Source organism: Hibiscus syriacus, unplaced genomic scaffold (genome assembly GCF_006381635.1).
Source record: "Hibiscus syriacus cultivar Baekdansim isolate YM2019G1 unplaced genomic scaffold, ASM638163v2 tig00109924_pilon, whole genome shotgun sequence".
Lineage (NCBI taxonomy): Eukaryota > Viridiplantae > Streptophyta > Magnoliopsida > Malvales > Malvaceae > Hibiscus > Hibiscus syriacus.
This window is the reverse complement of record NW_024062530.1, coordinates 15,479-35,257: the sequence shown is the minus strand read 5'-3', so window position 1 is coordinate 35,257 and position 19,779 is coordinate 15,479. Positions and strand designations below refer to the sequence as shown.

The following is a 19,779-nucleotide window of genomic DNA, read 5'->3' as shown; positions in this document are numbered from 1 at the left end:
TGCATGCATCGATGAACTTGTAACGAAATTGACATTGAAATTGATTATATTTGATGTCAAACGACATACTAGAAATGCTTGTAACTATAGGGATTGACTTGGGATCAAATAAGATGTTTAGAGCTATGTTAGGGTGAATTTTTGGACCAAAACAAATCATTTCTACACTATGTTATCATTATTATTCTTGCAATATCGATACCTTATGAATTTTAAAAGGAAATATGAGCAATCTAAACTCATAATACCGATATTCATGCTTCAGGTATCAATATTATTGATATTGATATAAAAGGTGAAATATCAATACTAATCCACTCAAAACATTTTTCTATATCGATACTATCCAAAATATCAGTACCATATAGTTGAAGATAAGAATCAATTCTTAGTCTCGTACATTTTATTTATTTATTTATTATTTTAAAAAATTAAGTCAAAAAATCTGTATGGAGCACGTGCAGGCCCAATTATTTTTGTCTATGGGCTATACATGTGTAAACATTATAAGTTTGGGCTGGGCTCTGTATTTACAAATTGGAATTTGAAACAATGTATAGAATTCAAATTCGTTCTAACTTTTGTAATAGTATGAGATAATTGTAATGTATTATCTGTTCAAAATTTTATTAATATATTAATAATGCAAACATTCTACAAATACAGTTACTCGAATTCAAGATCTCTAGAAAGAGTAACCTATTTTTTTTACCATTAAAACCACATGAGTTCATATTCATTTCCCTTTACATCTAATTGAAGGGAGGAAATAAATAAATAAATATATATATATATACATTGCGGGTAATATGGTAGGAATAGAGAGAGAAGTTGGATTTCTCATAATTATTGTGGTAGGTGTGAATATGCCCAATTTCTATTCGTCCTGCATCATTATTTCTATTTTAATATTATATAGAAATTTTATTTTTAAATTTTTAATTTATATTTAAATTTATTAATTAAAGAATCACGGTATTTATTATTTTTAAAAAAATAATAATAATGATTAAAATAATATTACATATATAGTAAGAGCTAGAATGATAAACATTTCATACTTTTTTATAAAAATAAACGATTTATAATTATTTAACTTATAAATATATTATATAAAATAGATAATAGGGCAAATAATGATGCAGTGTTTAAATATATTATTACGCAACAAAATAAATTTTTTTAATAATTGCAAGATTATTAAACTTATAATGATGCAGTGTTTAAATATATTATTCCACATATACTCTTCTCCCTTAAACTTTACAAGATTAAATATATTATTACGCAAAGATCTTTTTAATAATTGATAAATTTTTTTATTAATTTGAAATGAATATAAGGCGGTGTTTGTTTAAAATTTATCAATTATTTGATATTAAACGTTTGAATTCCTAACATATATGATATTCAAACGGAAGATCTCAAATAATAATAATAATATTTTAATTATTAAGATTGTTTAATTCATGCACACATAATTAAATACTTGCAAATTCATCTAAATTTGTAAAATTTAATTAAAAAAGTATTTCTTAAAATCAATTGAGTTAACTTGAGATAAATGATAAATTATTCCTACACTCTCTTTTTTTCATAAGTAATTTATAGTAAATAATAATAACGATTTCCAAACTTCCTCGAACCCTTAAAAACACTTGTCTCTAGCAACCTAAAGATTTGAATTTCAGATGTAACCAAGCCTAGGAGATCTAAACAATTTACACTCAAAAGAAACCTCGAACGACTTAAATTTTATTAGCTCTAATAAGTTCTAGGGTAAATTATATTAATGGTCACTAAAAGATTAAAAAAATTGTCATTAAAATTGTAAAAATTATGTTTTGATCATTAAAATTATTGATAAATAATAAAATGACCAGGACATTATTTTTCATTAGATTAATGACTTGACATGTTAACAACAATGATTCAAATTTATAATTTATAATTTATAATTTATGGTCAATTATGATGTTATCATTATAATTTAGGATTTTAAATGATGCACAAAATTATAAGACAAGAATGATAATTTGACTATAATATTGTTGATGTCCTTGGAGATGGAGGTTTGCGTATAAATAATTTATTTCTTCTGACATGGACGAAGAGTCGTTATTCACGGACCTCAACGGCGGTGAAACTCCGGTGAATTAGAGGCGGTGGTAGGTTATGGCTTAGAGGATAAAATGAAGAGAAAAAGGAAATCGCTAAAAAAAGCTGGCGTGCACTTGCACGGGACAAAGTAAGCCGCTAACTCACTTTGGGTTAATTCTCCACAGGCTCCTAGTTAATTTTTATTTAGCCCCTGTTATTCTAAAATCATTTAATTCAAGTAGGCTATTCTGGATTAATTCTCCATTATTGAAACCTTGGTGTTGAAAGCAACAAACCTAAGCCTTCTGCATCAATGGAGTCGCCAAAAGAGCCTGTCATCTTTGGGAGATCTCTCATAGTTCCAAGTGTTCAAGAACTTGCCAAAGAACCCCTCTCCAAAATCCCACATAGATACCATCGTCCTCATCAAGAATCTCCCTCCATCCCTTCCGATTATCACCTTCCATCTGTCCCCATCATCGATTTTCAGAAACTGGCTGCCGACGATTTCATCGGCTCCGAACTCGAAAGATTACACTCAGCTTGCAAGGACTGGGGATTCTTCCAGGTAAGCCATATTACTTACTACTCTTCAGTTACTTGTTGGTAAATGGTATTGCTTGAAATTGTTACAGCTAGTGTTTTGTTTAATATATAGGTAGTGAATCATGGTGTTAGTTTGAAATTATTGGATGAGTTCAAGTTGGAGATTGAAAATTTCTTCAAACTACCCCATGAAGATAAGAAGCTTCTTTGGCAAACACCAGATGATCATGAAGGGTTTGGTCAATTGTTTGTGGTTTCAGAAGATCAGAAGCTAGATTGGTCTGATATGTTCTATATAACCACGTTACCACTCGATCTTCGTAAGGTTGACCTATTCGAAAAACTCCCCCTTAAGCTAAGGTATTGAAATTCGAAACCGATATTTCGATAAAAAGTATTGTTTGTAAAGTGTGTTTTTGATCCTACAGTTTCATGATCTTGATGCAGAGAGATCATGGAAGTATATTGTACTGAAGTGAAAATAACCTCAGTGACCAAAAATCCCATATAATATACGGTTTTAACCAACTTTTTCCGGATTTGCCAAAATGACCAACAAAATCGCAATGCGATCGCTAATTCGCAACGCGATCTCCATTATCGCAAATTCGCGTTGCATTTTCGCAATGCGATAGTTGAAAATCGCGTTGCGATAGTCTACAGTATCGTTGCGATTTTCCCAATTCGCAATGCGAATAAGTAAATCGCAACGCGAATTGGGAAATTCGCAATGCGAATAAGTAAATCGCAACGCGAATTGGGAAAATCGCAATGCGATACTGACTATCGCAATGCGATAATAAAAAATCGCAACGAGATACTTACTTTCGCAACGCGATACTGACTTTCGCAACGCGATAATACATAATCGCAATGCGATTTTCAAAGCGCCATTAGTATCCTGGCCAAGTATTTTATTTTTAAATTCCAAACATGAATATAAATATATTGGAACACTGAACTGTCCACAGTATATCCCGTAATCGCAACTCATAACCTAAAACCTAAAATCACAACTCAGTCCCATCTCCATCTCTCACTCTCTCACCCATCTCCGATGAAATCCGTCCCCATCTCCGGCGAAATCCGTCTATCTAAATCTCTCAGAGCCACCCTCACAATCAGAAATGGAAAATCAACCAAATCAACCAACGAGGGTTAGTTTTTTTAATTATTTTCTTTTTGAAATTTTTGCATTATTATTAGGTTTTTCATATTGAAATTGATGATAGGTTTCTGGTAATTTCAATAATAGATTAACCATTTCACTTAGATTGCTTATTAAATCAACCAAGAATCGCAACGCGAAATGCAAATCGCAACGCGATTTTAGTTTCGCGTTGCGATTCTCTCGTTGCGATAGTCATTTTCGTGTTGCGATTTTCATTTTCAGAAACTATTCTTCTTCTGCAATTGAAACTTGAATGAATTGCATTACTTCAACCAAAAAACAAAGACAAATACGAAATTCACAGTGTTGCATATTTAAGTTTGAAGAATAAACTACTACTATTTATGTTTATTATTGTTTTTGGTATATCTTCACAGTGTAGTTTTTGGTATATCTAATTTAGTATGTTTATTGTTTTTGTAGAACTTTTATTCGGCTCAATTGACCTTGAGAAATAAAGTCAGCCTGGCCAAAACAATTGCGTCGAAGCTTTCACCTGCACAAAGAAAATGTTTGAGGATACATGCTTCGGGCCATGGCTGAAAGTACAACATCCCGGTGGAGATGCGATGTTGACACACCTGTTTCTTCAAACCATGACTAGAGATCTACCAGAGACTATACAACGTCGTGATGAAGAGATATGGTTTGATTTTCCACCGGCGTATACGTGTTTTGGGCGGGAGGAGTTTTGCTTAATCACCGGTCTACGCTTCGGACACGATGATGTAGGTCGGTACACTAGACACATTACCCGCCCATCATGGCTATCCCGGGTTTTCCTGAGCTGGAGAGGCCGAGTCTACACGTAGAAGACCTGACAAGATTTTTGAATAATAAAGATGGTTTTACTCGGATGGATGACGTCGACGTTGTCCGAGTATGCCTTCTAATTCTTTTGCATGCCGGCTTTTTAGGCAGAGAGGCCAGACAACCTATTCCAAATGATCTAATCAAATTGGTAGAAGACCTAAATGCGTGGAACCTGTTTCCGTGGGGCTCGTATTTATGGAAAGCTACATGGAATAAGTTATCGTCTGCCTTGGATGATCGAAAAAGTTTGCATGGCGATGGTTCCAAATACACTTTGACAGGCTTTATTTGGGCCTTTAAGGTAAGAATTTTATATAATGTTTCCAAAATTATAAGTAATTATTTAACAATTACTAATATTTGTTATTATATTGTTTGTAGATTTGGATATTTGAGGCCTTTCCCGCCATGAAGACATATGCAATAAAACTTCAAATAATATTCCCAGGGCTATTTCCTGGAAGAGGAAACGAACCTTGCAATGGGAAGATTTACTACGGTATACGACAATAAATAATGTAAGTTAACATAAATACTACCATATGTTTATAAACAAGTTATTACTAGTACACATTTAACTTTGTTTAAGCTTTTATATTGTTAGGAGGTCAACACTCCTCTACAGAGGCTGACACCCACGGAAGCTGAGCTTGCCACTGATTGGTGGCAAGCTAGTAAGCGTTTTTTTGATGGAACGGTTGATGAGCAGCCTCCACTTCGGGAGCCATCACCTCGCCCAGAGCTATCACCTCACCTAGAGCCATCATCTGATCGACCCGGCTATACACCTCCACAACGACAGCCATCACCTATTCTTTCACATCATCGAGCCTCTTCTCCACCATCACCGCAAGATAGGCGACCGGCAAAGATGTCACGACGTTTATCTCCCTGTTCTCCACCTCCACCTCAACGGGATGAGTTAGGGGAGTTACGTGATGAGGTCAATGCCTTGCGTGAGGAGGTCGGTACTTTACGCAAAGACGATGGTGCATGGCGTGTTGAGGTGTCTACATTACGCGGTGAGGTAGCCGCTCTACGTGAGATGGTAGCATCGTTGCAGAATGAGGTTCATACTCTACGCAACGAGGTAAGTTTAAGATTTTTCATACTCGTAATTCATTCGGTTGCTGCCAATCTGTTTTTGTTAGTATTTGTTTTTGGTTTTGTTTTTGTCTTTTGGTTGAAGTAATGCAATCCATTCAAGTTTCAATTTGCAGAAGAAGAATAGTTTACTTTCGCAACACGAAAATGACTATCGCAACGCGGAAATGGCTATCGCAATGCGAAATGAAAATCGCAACGACAAAATCGCAACGCGAAATGAAATCGCAACGACAAAATCGCAACGCGAAATGAAAATCGCCGGGATGGAGCTCTCATTTGGCTAAATTCTTGGATGGGATTAAGTATTGGAGTCATTCTGGACACAAGAAGCCAAAGAAGTTCAATGTCACAGTTGTCAGAGACGAGACCGTGCCACAGCAATCGCCGGGAGCCAGAGGGGATTGTGGTCCTCTCGTATGCCTTTGCTTGGCGCGTTTGACGACGGAAAGCACAGAGTTTTTACCTCCCACCGATAGAGATAGAGCTGCAGTAGGCTTGTGGTTTCGGCATTATATGGCTAGAGCAATATATTCGAGACGCTGCCTACCTGCATCCGCGTTATGAAAGTGTCCATTGTTAATTGGTAAGTCAAATGTAAGTTTTGTTAACATATATACTCCTTTTGGTTTGAAAATGTTTGGTTAAGTACCTAGAATTCAATAATTTGCTGTTTGTAGGTTTTAGATGTGTAGGAAGTCTTGTTTGAGCAAATGTTTGGTTTCTGCAGGTTAATCCTTAAGTGAACTGAGTGAAATGGATGTACGGGGTCACAAAGTTGTTGATTCTTGATTCAATAATTGATGAAGAAATAAGAATTATTATTATTTTTTGATTGTTTAATTGATTTGTAAAAGATGATTTGTAAATGTTGATTTGTTTAATTGATGTGTACATAATTTGTGTTGAAATGTAATAGTTGATTTGTTGATTTTCAATCTGCTTTATGTTGAAGGCAAAACAGACTATCGCAACGCGAAATGGTTATCGCAACGAGAAAATCGCAATGCGATTTTCATTTCGCATTGCGATTTTCTCGTTGCGATAACCATTTTCGCATTGCGATAGTCAAATGAATGTCTAATAAGTGATGACAACTGAACAGATCATAGCAATGTTTAAACTCAAGTTACTAATACATGCCTAACTGAAAATGTTAAAAGTGCACACATAAAATACACATAATGCAAGTTTTGTTAACATATATACTCCTTTTGGTTTGAAAATGTTTGGTTAAGTACCTAGAATTCAATAATTTGCTGTTTGTAGGTTTTAGATGTGTAGGAAGTCTTGTTTGAGAAAATGTTTGGTTTCTGCAGGTTAATCCTTAAGTGAGCTGCGTGAAATGGATGTACGGGGTCACAAAGTTGTTGATTCTTGATTCAATAATTGATGAAGAAATAAGAATTATTATTTTTTGATTGTTTAATTGATTTGTAAAAGATGATTTGTAAATGTTGATTTGTTTAATTGATGTGTACATAATTTGTGTTGAAATGTAATAGTTGATTTGTTGATTTTCAATCTGCTTTATGTTGAAGGCAAAACAGACTATCGCAACGCGAAATGGTTATCGCAACGAGAAAATCGCAATGCGATTTTCATTTCGCATTGCGATTTTTTCGTTGCGATAACCATTTTCGCATTGCGATAGTCAAATGAATGTCTAATAAGTGATGACAACTGAACAGATCATAGCAATGTTCAAACTCAAGTTACTAATACATGCCTAACTGAAAATGTTAAAAGTGCACACATAAAATACACATAATGCAAGTTTTGTTAACATATATACTCCTTTTGGTTTGAAAATGTTTGGTTAAGTACCTAGAATTCAATAATTTGTTGTTTGTAGGTTTTAGATGTGTAGGAAGTCTTGTTTGAGCAAATGTTTGGTTTCTGCAGGTTAATCCTTAAGTGAGCTGCGTGAAATGGATGTACGGGGTCACAAAGTTGTTGATTCTTGATTCAATAATTGATGAAGAAATAAGAATTATTATTATTTTTTGATTGTTTAATTGATTTGTAAATGTTGATTTGTTTAATTGATGTGTACATAATTTGTGTTGAAATGTAATAGTTGATTTGTTGATTTTCAATCTGCTTTATGTTGAAGGCAAAACAGACTATCGCAACGCGAAATGGCTATCGCAACGAGAAAATCGCAATGCGATTTTCATTTCGCATTGCGATTTTCTCGTTGCGATAACCATTTTCGCATTGCGATAGTCAAATGAATGTCTAATAAGTGATGACAACTGAACAGATCATAGCAATGTTCAAACTCAAGTTACTAATACATGCCTAACTGAAAATGTTAAAAGTGCACACATAAAATACACATAATGCAAGTTTTGTTAACATATATACTCCTTTTGGTTTGAAAATGTTTGGTTAAGTACCTAGAATTCAATAATTTGCTGTTTGTAGGTTTTAGATGTGTAGGAAGTCTTGTTTGAGCAAATGTTTGGTTTCTGCAGGTTAATCCTTAAGTGAGCTGCGTGAAATGGATGTACGGGGTCACAAAGTTGTTGATTCTTGATTCAATAATTGATGAAGAAATAAGAATTATTATTATTTTTTGATTGTTTAATTGATTTGTAAAAGATGATTTGTAAATGTTGATTTGTTTAATTGACGTGTACATAATTTGTGTTGAAATGTAATAGTTGATTTGTTGATTTTCAATCTGCTTTATGTTGAAGGCAAAACAGACTATCGCAACGCGAAATGGCTATCGCATTGCGATAGTCAAATGAATGTCTAATAAGTGATGACAACTGAACAGATCATAGCAATGTTCAAACTCAAGTTACTAATACATGCCTAACTGAAAATGTTAAAAGTGCACACATAAAATACACATAATGCAAGTTTTGTTAACATATATACTCCTTTTGGTTTGAAAATGTTTGGTTAAGTACCTAGAATTCAATAATAATTGTTAAAAGTTTATGCATGTTAATCCTCGTTGCCTTTTTCATTTCGCATTGCGATTCTATCGTTGCGATTTGCAGTTCGCATTGCGATGGTCAAATGATTGCCTTTCGCAACGCGATTCTGACTTTCGCAACGAGATAATACAGAATCGCAATGCGAGTTTCAAAGTTCGCAACAGGTTTTAGTTTCGCAAGCCAAATTTTTTGTGTATGTATATATACGCAGCAGCAACAACTCATAACCTAAATCCCTAAATCGCAACTCATTCCATCTCCATCTATCACTCTCTCCGGCGACATCCGTTCCAATATCCAATGACATCCTTCCCCATCCGGCAACAGGTCTTAGTTTCACATCTCGTTTGTTTAGTTACAACCATGAAATCATCTAATGTTGATCATGTTTGGATAGATTTGTGTTTTGGAGGGTCATGGGAGAATGTTCATGGTGTTTTACAATATATGCCTTTACCCATGAATCTTCAACTAAAACTGTCATTAAAGAAGTTAACTTATGAAACCCTAATGTTACGTGTTTCAAAAAAATTGAATTTAGAGCCCCTAAGTGGATTTAGGCTATCTTATCAGAGAAATGGTAAAGTTTATTTGTTAACCGACAATGAAGATGTTGAACGATTCATTGCTTACATTAATGTTTCAAGTGATGATGTTACATTGTATGTTGTTGAACCTAGAAGTAGTATTGTTGGGTCAGTAGCGGGTAGTAATCAACTAAGTGGGTCTCAAAACCCACAGCCTTTCTCTAATCCAAATCCAAATCAACTTTCAGCACCAAATTCCGGTTTTCGTATTGACCAATTAGACGATGATGAGCCAAGAGAAAAAATTGTGAGTACTAGTCAGTATTCGAAATTTGATCTTGGTCAATACCCGGACTTTGATATTGGTCAATACACGAATTTTGATGATGTTTCAGAAGAAGAAACAGACCCTGCGTGTAATGATTTTGATATTGGTCAATACCCGAATTTTGATGATGAAACACCCGTTGTCGAGGAAGATGTTGTTGATGATAATGAGGAGGAAGTTACGACTGTGAATGAACATGTTGAACATCCATTTTGTAATTCATATAATCCTGAAGAAGAAAAGAAGAAGAAAAAGTCCCCGAAGAAAAGAAAATGCCACGGGAGTATAACTGGAATATGCCAGAATTACTTCAGTTACCGGAAGAAGAGTTGGCAAAGAAAGCAGTTGATTGTTACACAAAAGTTATTCGTATCAAGAAAGATGATTGTTTTGATACAAAGGAAGACTTTAAGATAGCTTTGTATACGAAATGTGTGGAAGATGGCTATCAACTAAAAGTTAACAAATCAAGCAAAGATCATTTCGAAACAAGGTGTACGATTGACAAAAACTGTACGTGGCATATGATTGCAAAGAGGATAAAAGATTGCGCAATGTTTCAAGTTAGGACCTTTATTGATAAACATACATGTTCAAGAACCCAAGTTTTTCCTCACCATAGACAGGCAAACAAAAAAGTGTTGGGTGGTTTTCTAGCTGAGTTAATGTTTTTGAATGGCAGGGTATATCGGGGACATGAAATTATGACTGACATGAATGCTCGGTTCAAGATTAGTATATCATATTCTCAAGCTTGGAGAGCCAAATGTTATGCCTTGGAATTGTTGAGGGGGTCGCCAGAAGCATCGTTTGCCCAACTGTCGGCTTATTGTCATAATTTAAAGCTGAAAAATCCTGGGTCGGTAACTCATATCAAAACAGATAGAGATGGACGCTTTGAGTTGCTGTTTATCGCCATTGGTGCTGCGGTTAGTAAATCAATATAATTCTGTTGACTCATTTCTGTTAGTTACATGCATTTAACATTTAAATGATTATATTTCTTGTGTATATTATTTTGTAGATTCGTTCGTTTATTACTTGCATGCGCCCAGTTATTATAGTTGACGAAGCACATTTGAAAGGTCGATACCTTGGAGTAAACTTATTAGCAGTAGCCATGGATGCTAACAATGGGATATTGCCAATAGCTTACGGGGTTGGCAAATCTGAAACCTCTGATTCATGGACATGGTTTATGGGGCATCTTAGGGATTGCATAGGTCCTATTAGCAATCTGACAATCATATCCGATAGGGCAACTCAATTGACAACGCTGTTAGAAGGTGTTTCCCAGATGCTTTTCATGGACTTTGTGGTGTTCATTTGTATAGAAATCTAAAATCAAGGTCTGCTGGTATAAAAAAGCACAAATAGACATACTGGAAGGCTGTAAAGGCTTATCGGGAAGTGGATTTCAATAAGCATATAAACTGTTTAAGACGTGTTTTGCCTCAGTGTGCTCAAACACTAGAAGATGTCGGGTTTGAAAGATGGTCAAGAGTACATCAACTTGGAGCAAGATATGGTTTCATGACGTCTAATAGTGCAGAATCAATTAACGCTCTGAGTCGTCATTCCCGGAAATTACCCATTACTATGTTAATGGAGTTTTTTCGAGCCTCTATTCAACAGTGGTACTACAAGAAAAGAAACCATGCAGGTATTATTTCTTTGAATTTACAGGAACATTGGGATATATTTTACTAAGTATTATTTATTTAAATTTACAGGAACATTGGAACATCGTGTTACACCATGGACTGAAAAAAAGATAACGAAACGTGTTGTGAAGTCAACGTCATGGAGAGTTGAACCATGTTCAAACACTTTGTTTGAAGTACTGGATAATAACTTAAATGGGCTTGTCGATCTAAATGCAAGGACGTGTAGTTGTATGAAATGGCAAACATCTGGTTATCCATGTGGCCATGTTATAAAAGTTGCTCTTCATCTAAACCAAGATGATTCAAGCATATACGCTATGGATTGCTACACTACAGAAGTATATCGACAGACTTATGCCGAGATTGTCTACCCTATTTCACATCCTTCTGAGTGGGACATACCAGATGACTTACAAACAGTTTTGCCACCAACCATGGACAGAAGGCTACCTGGCCGACCAAAAAGTCACGATCGTATACCGTCTAAGGGTGAAGAGAAGAAGAGATCGACATGTAGTCGGTGCAAGGAAAGTGGTCATACAAGGTTGACATGTGGATCACCAGTGCCATCACAATCATCTTTTCCTCTACCAAAATATGGATCATCATCAAAATCCAAAGCTCATATGGTGTCAAGAAAAAGGCAATCAAAATCGCAATCATCTTTAAAATCCCAATCACAACTGGCTTCACCTTTTGGGTCTGTTAACTTAGGTGATTTTTAAATGCAAACGTTGTATTATGTAGATTTTGTGTGAACTGTTAACATTTTCAGTTAGGCATGTATTAGTAACTTGAGTTTGAAAATTGCTATGATCTGTTCCAGTTGTTATCACTTAATAGGCAATCATCTTAATGTCCATCGCAACGCGGAAATTACTATCGCAATGCGAAATGAAAATCGCAACGAGAGAATCGCAATGCGAAATGAAAATCGCAACGAGGGAATCGCAATGCGAAATGAAAATCGCAACGCGAATTTAATTTCGCGTTGCGATTTTCATTTCGCATTGCGATAGTACTTTTTGCCTTCAACATAATGCATATTGAAATCAACAAAATCAACCATTACATTTCAATCAATTAAACAAGCACAAATAAGAATTATGTTAACATCAATTAAACAAATCAACTTTTACAAATCACCTTTTACAAATCAATTAAACAATCAAAAAATAAGCAATAATTATTAGAGAAAATAACACTTCTACTATTGAATCAACTTTTGCAGCCATACATCATTTTCACGCAGCTCACTTCTGAGATTAACCTGCATAAACCAAACATTTGCTCAAACAACACTTTCTACACATCTAAAACCTACAAACAGCAAATTATTGAATTCTAGGTACTTAACCAAACATTTTCAAACCACAAGCCTATAAACATACCAATTGTTATGGACATTTTTATAACGCGGATGCAGGTAGGCAGCGTCTCGTATATATCGATCTAGCCATATAATGTCGAAACCACAAGCCTACTGCAGCTCTATCTATATCGGTGGGAGGTAGATACTTTATACTTCCTGTGATCAAACGGTCCAACGCCAAGCATACGAGAGGACCACAATCCCCTCTGGGTCCTTTCGTTTGTTGTGGTGCGGTCTCGTCTCTGCTAACTGTAATATTGAGCTTCTTTGGCTTCTTGTTTCCAGAACGAGTCCAATAATTTATCGCATCCAAGTATTTAGCCAAATTAGAGCTCCATCCCTTAATAATATCTCTTAAATCAGCCAATGATATGTAATTTATCATGCTGTCATATACTATTGCCTTAAGGGATGTGATCTGAAGCTCGACGAGAAGCCAATGGTTACGTTCCAAAACAGGGATAAACACCTGCAATCATAAGTAATAATTCATTCATTTGCGCACTTATTTATGAATACCTTTAAACTCAATCTAAAATAAACACTAACCTTATCGACCTCCCACCATGCAGGATAAAGTTTAGCTTGTCCATTGCCCAACGCAAATGATTCATCTCGTTGATTCTTCAAGTGAACTGCGTTAAAAACCGTCGGCATTATTGTATACCGTGTATTTCTTTTATTTTCCTTAAGTTTCCTAATTATTAGTAGACGTGACACCCACGCATCGATATGCTGTTTTACAAAAAAATACATATATTAGTGAATTACATTAATTTTTAAACAAATTAATCAAATGAAAATATAAGAAAAATATAAGACTTACCCCTCCATCGAAATAGCCATTGTCTTCGACCCCTAATAATACGCCCACCAAGACCGATCAAGCAACAAATAGATATCATCATTGAGCTTGCATATGTCAGTGAAACACCCCTGGCTTCGCTCGTGTAGATAAAAATCAACTGCGGTCTTAGCCCAAAGGGTGTTATCCAGAATTGTGTCCGGTAGTTGTTTCCTCTCCTCTTCAGATACCGGTATGGTACTGGCCGGTAACTCATACGAGAGCCAACTTGAATCCATCATGTCCGGCACGTCAGAGGGTTTCTCAAGAATCCTACATATGACGCCATGTGAATCGGGCTCTTGAATGGTGGGAGGGACCTCTTCAACGATGACAGTGGCCTCTTGAACGGTGGGAGGGGACTCTCGAGGAATGATAGGGGCCTCTTCAACGATAGGAGTGGACTCTTGAGGGATGATAGGCGAGTCGGGCTTCTTCTTGCGGTGTCTTCGCACTATTGGGGTATACGGAGACTTAATAGCACGTGCACGCCGTCTGATGCGTGAACTCTGTCGTGCAAGAAAAACCCGACGTAAAGCATCCACCTTATCGGTCCGCTAAATAAAAATACAAATATCAGTAAATAAACAGACATGATATTTAAACAGTGAAAACAAAGATAAATATATTTCAAACTTTCAACCAAAAGACAAAACAAAGACAAATACTAACTTCACAGTGTTAAAGTAAAAAGTTTAGCAGTTTTGGCAGCAACCGAATAAATTTGCCAAGCAATCTAAGTGAAATGGTTAATTTAAGTGAAATTACGAGTAAATTTATCATCAAGTTAAATATGGAAAATCTTAAACTTACCTCGTTGCGTAGAGTATGAACCTCATTCTGCAACGATACTACCATCTCACGTAGAGCGGCAACCTCACCACGTAAAGTAGACACCTCCACACGCCATGCACCATCGTTATCGCGTAGAGTACCGATCTCCTCACGCAAGGCATTGACCTCATCACGTACTCCCTTGACTCATCCCGTGGAGGTGGAGAACAGAGAGATAGAAGTCGTGGCATCTTTGTCGGTCGCCTATCATGAGGTGATGGTGGAGAAGAGACTCGATGATGTGACGGGATAGGTGATGGCTCTCGTTGTAGAGGTGTATAGTCGGGTCGATCAGGTGATGGCTCTGGGTGAGGTGATGGCTCTCGAAGTGGAGGAAGTGGAGGCTGCTCATCATTCGTGCCATCAAAAAAACGCTGACTAGCTTGCCACCAATCAGTGGCAAGCTCAGCCTCCGTGGGTGTCAGTCTCATTAATGGAGTGTTGGCCTCCTAATAATATAAAAACTAAAACAAAGTTAAACGTCTACTATTAATAACTTGTTTATATATGATAGTATTTGTGTTAACTTACATTATTATTGTCGCATATGGTATTAAGTCTTCCCAATCCAACATACGTTTCCTCTTCCAGGAAATAGCCCTAGGAATATCATCTGAGGATTTTAATGCATATGTCTGCATGCTGGGGAAAGCCTCGAATATCCAAATCTACAAACAATATAATAACAAACATTAGTAATTGTTAAATAATTAATTATAATTTTGAAAACATTATATAGAAATTCTTACCTTAAAGGCCCAAACAAAGCCTGACAAAGTGTATTTCGACCCATCGCCCCGCAAACTTTTGCGGTCATCAAAGGCAGATGACAACTTAGTCCAGGTAGCTTTCCATATATACGAACCCCACGGAAACAGATTCCATGCATTTAGGTCCTCTACCAATAATATTAGCTCCTGAGGAATAGGTTGTCTGGCCTCTCTGCCTAGAAAGCCGGCATACAAAAGTAGTAGAAGGCATACTCGGACAACATCGACGTCATTCATCCGAGTAAAACCATCTTTCTTATTAAACAATTTCTTCATGTCGTCGACGTGTAAGTTCGGCTTCTCTATTGACTCATCAGGAAAAACCCTGGATAACCATGATGGGCGGGTGATATGACGAGTGTACCGGCCTACATCATCGTGTCCGAATCGTAGACCAGTGATTAAGCAGAACTCCTTCCGCCCAAAACAAGTATACGCCGGTGGAAAATGAAACCATATCTCTTCCTCACCACGTTGTATACTGTCAGGTAGATCGCTAGTCATGGTTTGAAGCCACAAATGGGTCAAACTAGCATCTCCACCCGGATGTTGTACTCTCAGCCATGGCCCGAAGCAGGTTTCTTCAAACAATTTTCTTTGTGCAGGTGAAAGCTTCGAAGCAATTGTAGTGGCTAGGCTAACTTTATTCCTTAATGTCAATGAAGCCGAAAAAAATTTCTACAAAAAAACAATAAACATACCAAGTTAGATATACCAAAAATTACACTGTCAAGATATACCAAAAACAAAACAATAAACATAAATAGTAGTTTATTCTTGAAACTAAAATTTGCAACACTGTTTCTGTCTTTTGGTTGAAATGAAAATCGCAACGAGATAATGAGAATCGCAACGCGAAAATGACTATCGCAACGAGAGAATCGCAACGCGAAATGAAAATCGCAACCGCGAAATTAAAATCGCAACGCGAAATGAAAATCGCAATGCGAAATGAAAATCGCAATGCGATTTTGGTTTCGCGTTGCGATTTTTATTTCGCGTTGCGATTATCTCGTTGCGATAGTCATTTCTGCGTTGCGATTCTCATTCTCGAAACTATTCTTCTTCTGCATTACTTCAACCAAAAGACAAAGCAAAGACAAATACTAACTTCACAGGCTAAACAGTTTAGCAGTATTGGCAGCAATCGAATGAATTTAATAAGAAATCTAAGTGAAATGGTTAATCTATTATTGAAATTACCAGTAAACTTATCATCAATCTCAATATGAAAAACCTAAAATAATGCAAAAATTTCAAAATAAAAATAAAAAAAAACTAACCCTCGGAGGTTGATTTTCCATTTCTGAATGATTGTGAGGGATTTTTGACTGTGAATGGTTGTGAGGGATTCGCCGGCGATGGGGACGGAAATCTTCGGAGATGGGGACGGATTTCGCCGTAGAGAGTGAGAGATGGAGATGGGACTGAGTGTTGTGTTTTTGGGTTTGAGGTTATGAGTTGCGTGCGATTACTGTGGACGGTTCATTTTCCGATTTATTAAGAAAAAATACGTGTTTGGAATTTGAAAAAAAAATACGCGTTAATACGAATGGTGCTAAGTAAATCGCGTTGCGAAAGTCAGTATCGCGTTGCGAAAGTAAGTATCTCGTTGCGATTTTTTATTATCGCATTGCGATAGTCAGTATCGCATTGCGATTTTCCCAATTCGCGTTACGATTTACTTATTCGCATTGCGAATTTCCCAATTCGCGTTGCGATTTACTTATTCGCATTGCGAATTGGGAAAATCGCAACGATACTGTAGACCATCGCAACGCGATTTTCAACTATCGCATTGCGAAAATGCAACGCGAATTTGCGATAATGGAGATCGCGTTGCGAATTAGCGATCGCATTGCGATTTTGTTGGTCATTTTGGCAAATCCGGAAAAAGTTGGTTAAAATCGTATATTATATGGGATTTTTGGTCACTGAGGTTATTTTCTCTAAATTTTATTAGCTCTAATAAGTTCTAGGATAAATTATATTAATGGTCACTAAAAGATTAAAAAAATTGTCATTAAAATTGTAAAAATTATGTTTTGATCATTAAAATTATTGATAAATAATAAAATGACCAGGACATTATTTTTCATTAGATTAATGACTTGACATGTTAACAACAATGATTCAAATTTATAATTTATAATTTATAATTTATGGTCAATTATGATGTTATCATTATAATTTAGGATTTTAAACGATGCACAAAATTATAAGACAAGAATGATAATTTGACTATAATATTGTTGATGTCCTTGGAGATGGAGGTTTGCGTATAAATAATTTATTTCTTCTGACATGGACGAAGAGTCGTTATTCACGGACCTCAACGGCGGTGAAACTCCGGTGAATTAGAGGCGGTGGTAGGTTATGGCTTAGAGGATAAAATGAAGAGAAAAAGGAAATCGCTAAAAAAAGCTGGCGTGCACTTGCACGGGACAAAGTAAGCCGCTAACTCACTTTGGGTTAATTCTCCACAGGCTCCTAGTTAATTTTTATTTAGCCCCTGTTATTCTAAAATCATTTAATTCAAGTAGGCTATTCTGGATTAATTCTCCATTATTGAAACCTTGGTGTTGAAAGCAACAAACCTAAGCCTTCTGCATCAATGGAGTCGCCAAAAGAGCCTGTCATCTTTGGGAGATCTCTCATAGTTCCAAGTGTTCAAGAACTTGCCAAAGAACCCCTCTCCAAAATCCCACATAGATACCATCGTCCTCATCAAGAATCTCCCTCCATCCCTTCCGATTATCACCTTCCATCTGTCCCCATCATCGATTTTCAGAAACTGGCTGCCGACGATTTCATCGGCTCCGAACTCGAAAGATTACACTCAGCTTGCAAGGACTGGGGATTCTTCCAGGTAAGCCATAGTACTTACTACTCTTCAGTTACTTGTTGGTAAATGGTATTGCTTGAAATTGTTACAGCTAGTGTTTTGTTTAATATATAGGTAGTGAATCATGGTGTTAGTTTGAAATTATTGGATGAGTTCAAGTTGGAGATTGAAAATTTCTTCAAACTACCCCATGAAGATAAGAAGCTTCTTTGGCAAACACCAGATGATCATGAAGGGTTTGGTCAATTGTTTGTGGTTTCAGAAGATCAGAAGCTAGATTGGTCTGATATGTTCTATATAACCACGTTACCACTCGATCTTCGTAAGGTTGACCTATTCGAAAAACTCCCCCTTAAGCTAAGGTATTGAAATTCGAAACCGATATTTCGATAAAAAGTATTGTTTGTAAAGTGTGTTTTTGATCCTACAGTTTCATGATCTTGATGCAGAGAGATCATGGAAGTATATTGTACTGAAGTGAAGAATCTAGCTATGAGGACTTTGGATTACATGGCTAAGGCTTTAAAGATGGATGGTGAAGAAATGAGAGCGATGTTCGATGATGGGGTTCAAGCAATGAGAATGAATTACTATCCACCGTGCCCTCAACCTGATATGACCATCGGTTTCAGTCCTCATTCCGATGCCGATGCTTTAACGATTCTGTTTCAGCTCGACGAAACCGAAGGCCTGCAAGTCCGGAAAGATGGGAAATGGATTCCCATTAAGCCACTTCCAAATGCCTTCGTAGTTAACATCGGAGACATCATGGAGGTATCCATTCTGTTATTTCTCTAGGCCAAGCGATGGTGGCATCGTGCAGATAGTATTGCTCACTTCGAATGCCCTTTTTCTCTGCAGATTTTGAGCAATGGAATATACCGCAGCATTGAGCATAGAGCAGTTGTGAATTCAACCAAACAGAGGCTATCTATTGCAACGTTTTATAGCTCCAAGTTAGACAGGGAATTAGGCCCTGCACATAGCCTTATCGTTCCGAATAACCCTGCGATTTTTCGACGAGTCCCGTTGGAGAAGTACTTCAAGGAATTTTTTGCTCAGAAACTAAACGGCAAGGGTTACCTTGATTTCATGAGAATCAAAAACAATGATGAACATGAAAATTGAAAAACTCTGTTTCATTTGAATAGTGTATTCCTTGGGTCATTGGATATTGGATTGAAATGACTGTACTTTCATACGGAATCAACTTAAATTTACAGTAAATTTTTACCTATGCTACAATGACCAATACCTTCATTCCCTATCTCCAAACTTTAAGTATGTCAATCACGGATTTCCGGCGATACGTTTGCGACTAATGTCGGAATAGAGCAGAATCACTCCGGCAGGCACCGATCGCATCGTCTCTAAACCCTAGATCCCCTAATTTTTACAGTTTAATTACATTTTAAGATCATGTTTGTTTCAAACTTATACTTGTCCCTCTCACATTTCAATCCAAATTTTAAAGCATTTGATTTATTTTAAGGGTAAAGCAGACAAATGGTAATCCGACTATAGTGTGTTGTTTTGTTGAATCCCTTGACTATTAAAAGATATAAAATGGTCACATGACTATTCATATGTTTCAAACTTGTCATTTTCCGTTAAAAAGTTGACGACAATATGAGTTAAACATTAACATATTGACAAGGATATGATAGTCGTTTGAGATTTTGAGATCAGATTTTATCATATTCCAATTATCATATTAACGCCCAGCTTAGACTGCCGTCATTTTTTTAACAGAAAATGACGAGTTTGAAACATATAAATAGTCGAGTGACCATTTTGTAACTTTTAATAGTCAAAGAATTTAACAAAGCAATATCTTATAGTCCAAAGATCATTAATTTTTTAACTTTTAATAGTTGATGAGCTTAAGAAAATAACACTTTATA

General features: G+C 36.2%; 2 protein-coding genes across 2 annotated transcripts; both read left to right on the top strand.

Annotated features, from left to right (window-relative positions):
- Nucleotides 1–2,356: 2,356 nt before the first annotated feature.
- LOC120210401 (protein SRG1-like) lies at nucleotides 2,357–17,528 on the top strand. The gene is made up of 4 exons (XM_039209140.1): nucleotides 2,357–2,668; nucleotides 2,759–3,006; nucleotides 3,094–3,121; nucleotides 17,517–17,528. The coding sequence occupies exons 1-4, from the start codon at nucleotides 2,414–2,416 to the stop codon at nucleotides 17,526–17,528; spliced, it is 543 nt and encodes a 180-aa protein (XP_039065071.1). The 5' UTR covers nucleotides 2,357–2,413.
- Nucleotides 17,529–17,599: 71 nt separating this feature from the next.
- LOC120210440 (protein SRG1-like) lies at nucleotides 17,600–19,063 on the top strand. The gene is made up of 4 exons (XM_039209155.1): nucleotides 17,600–17,899; nucleotides 17,990–18,237; nucleotides 18,325–18,649; nucleotides 18,737–19,063. Exons 1-4 carry the CDS (start codon nucleotides 17,645–17,647, stop codon nucleotides 19,001–19,003), a joined length of 1,095 nt encoding a protein of 364 aa, XP_039065086.1. The 5' UTR covers nucleotides 17,600–17,644; the 3' UTR covers nucleotides 19,004–19,063.
- Nucleotides 19,064–19,779: the final 716 nt, after the last annotated feature.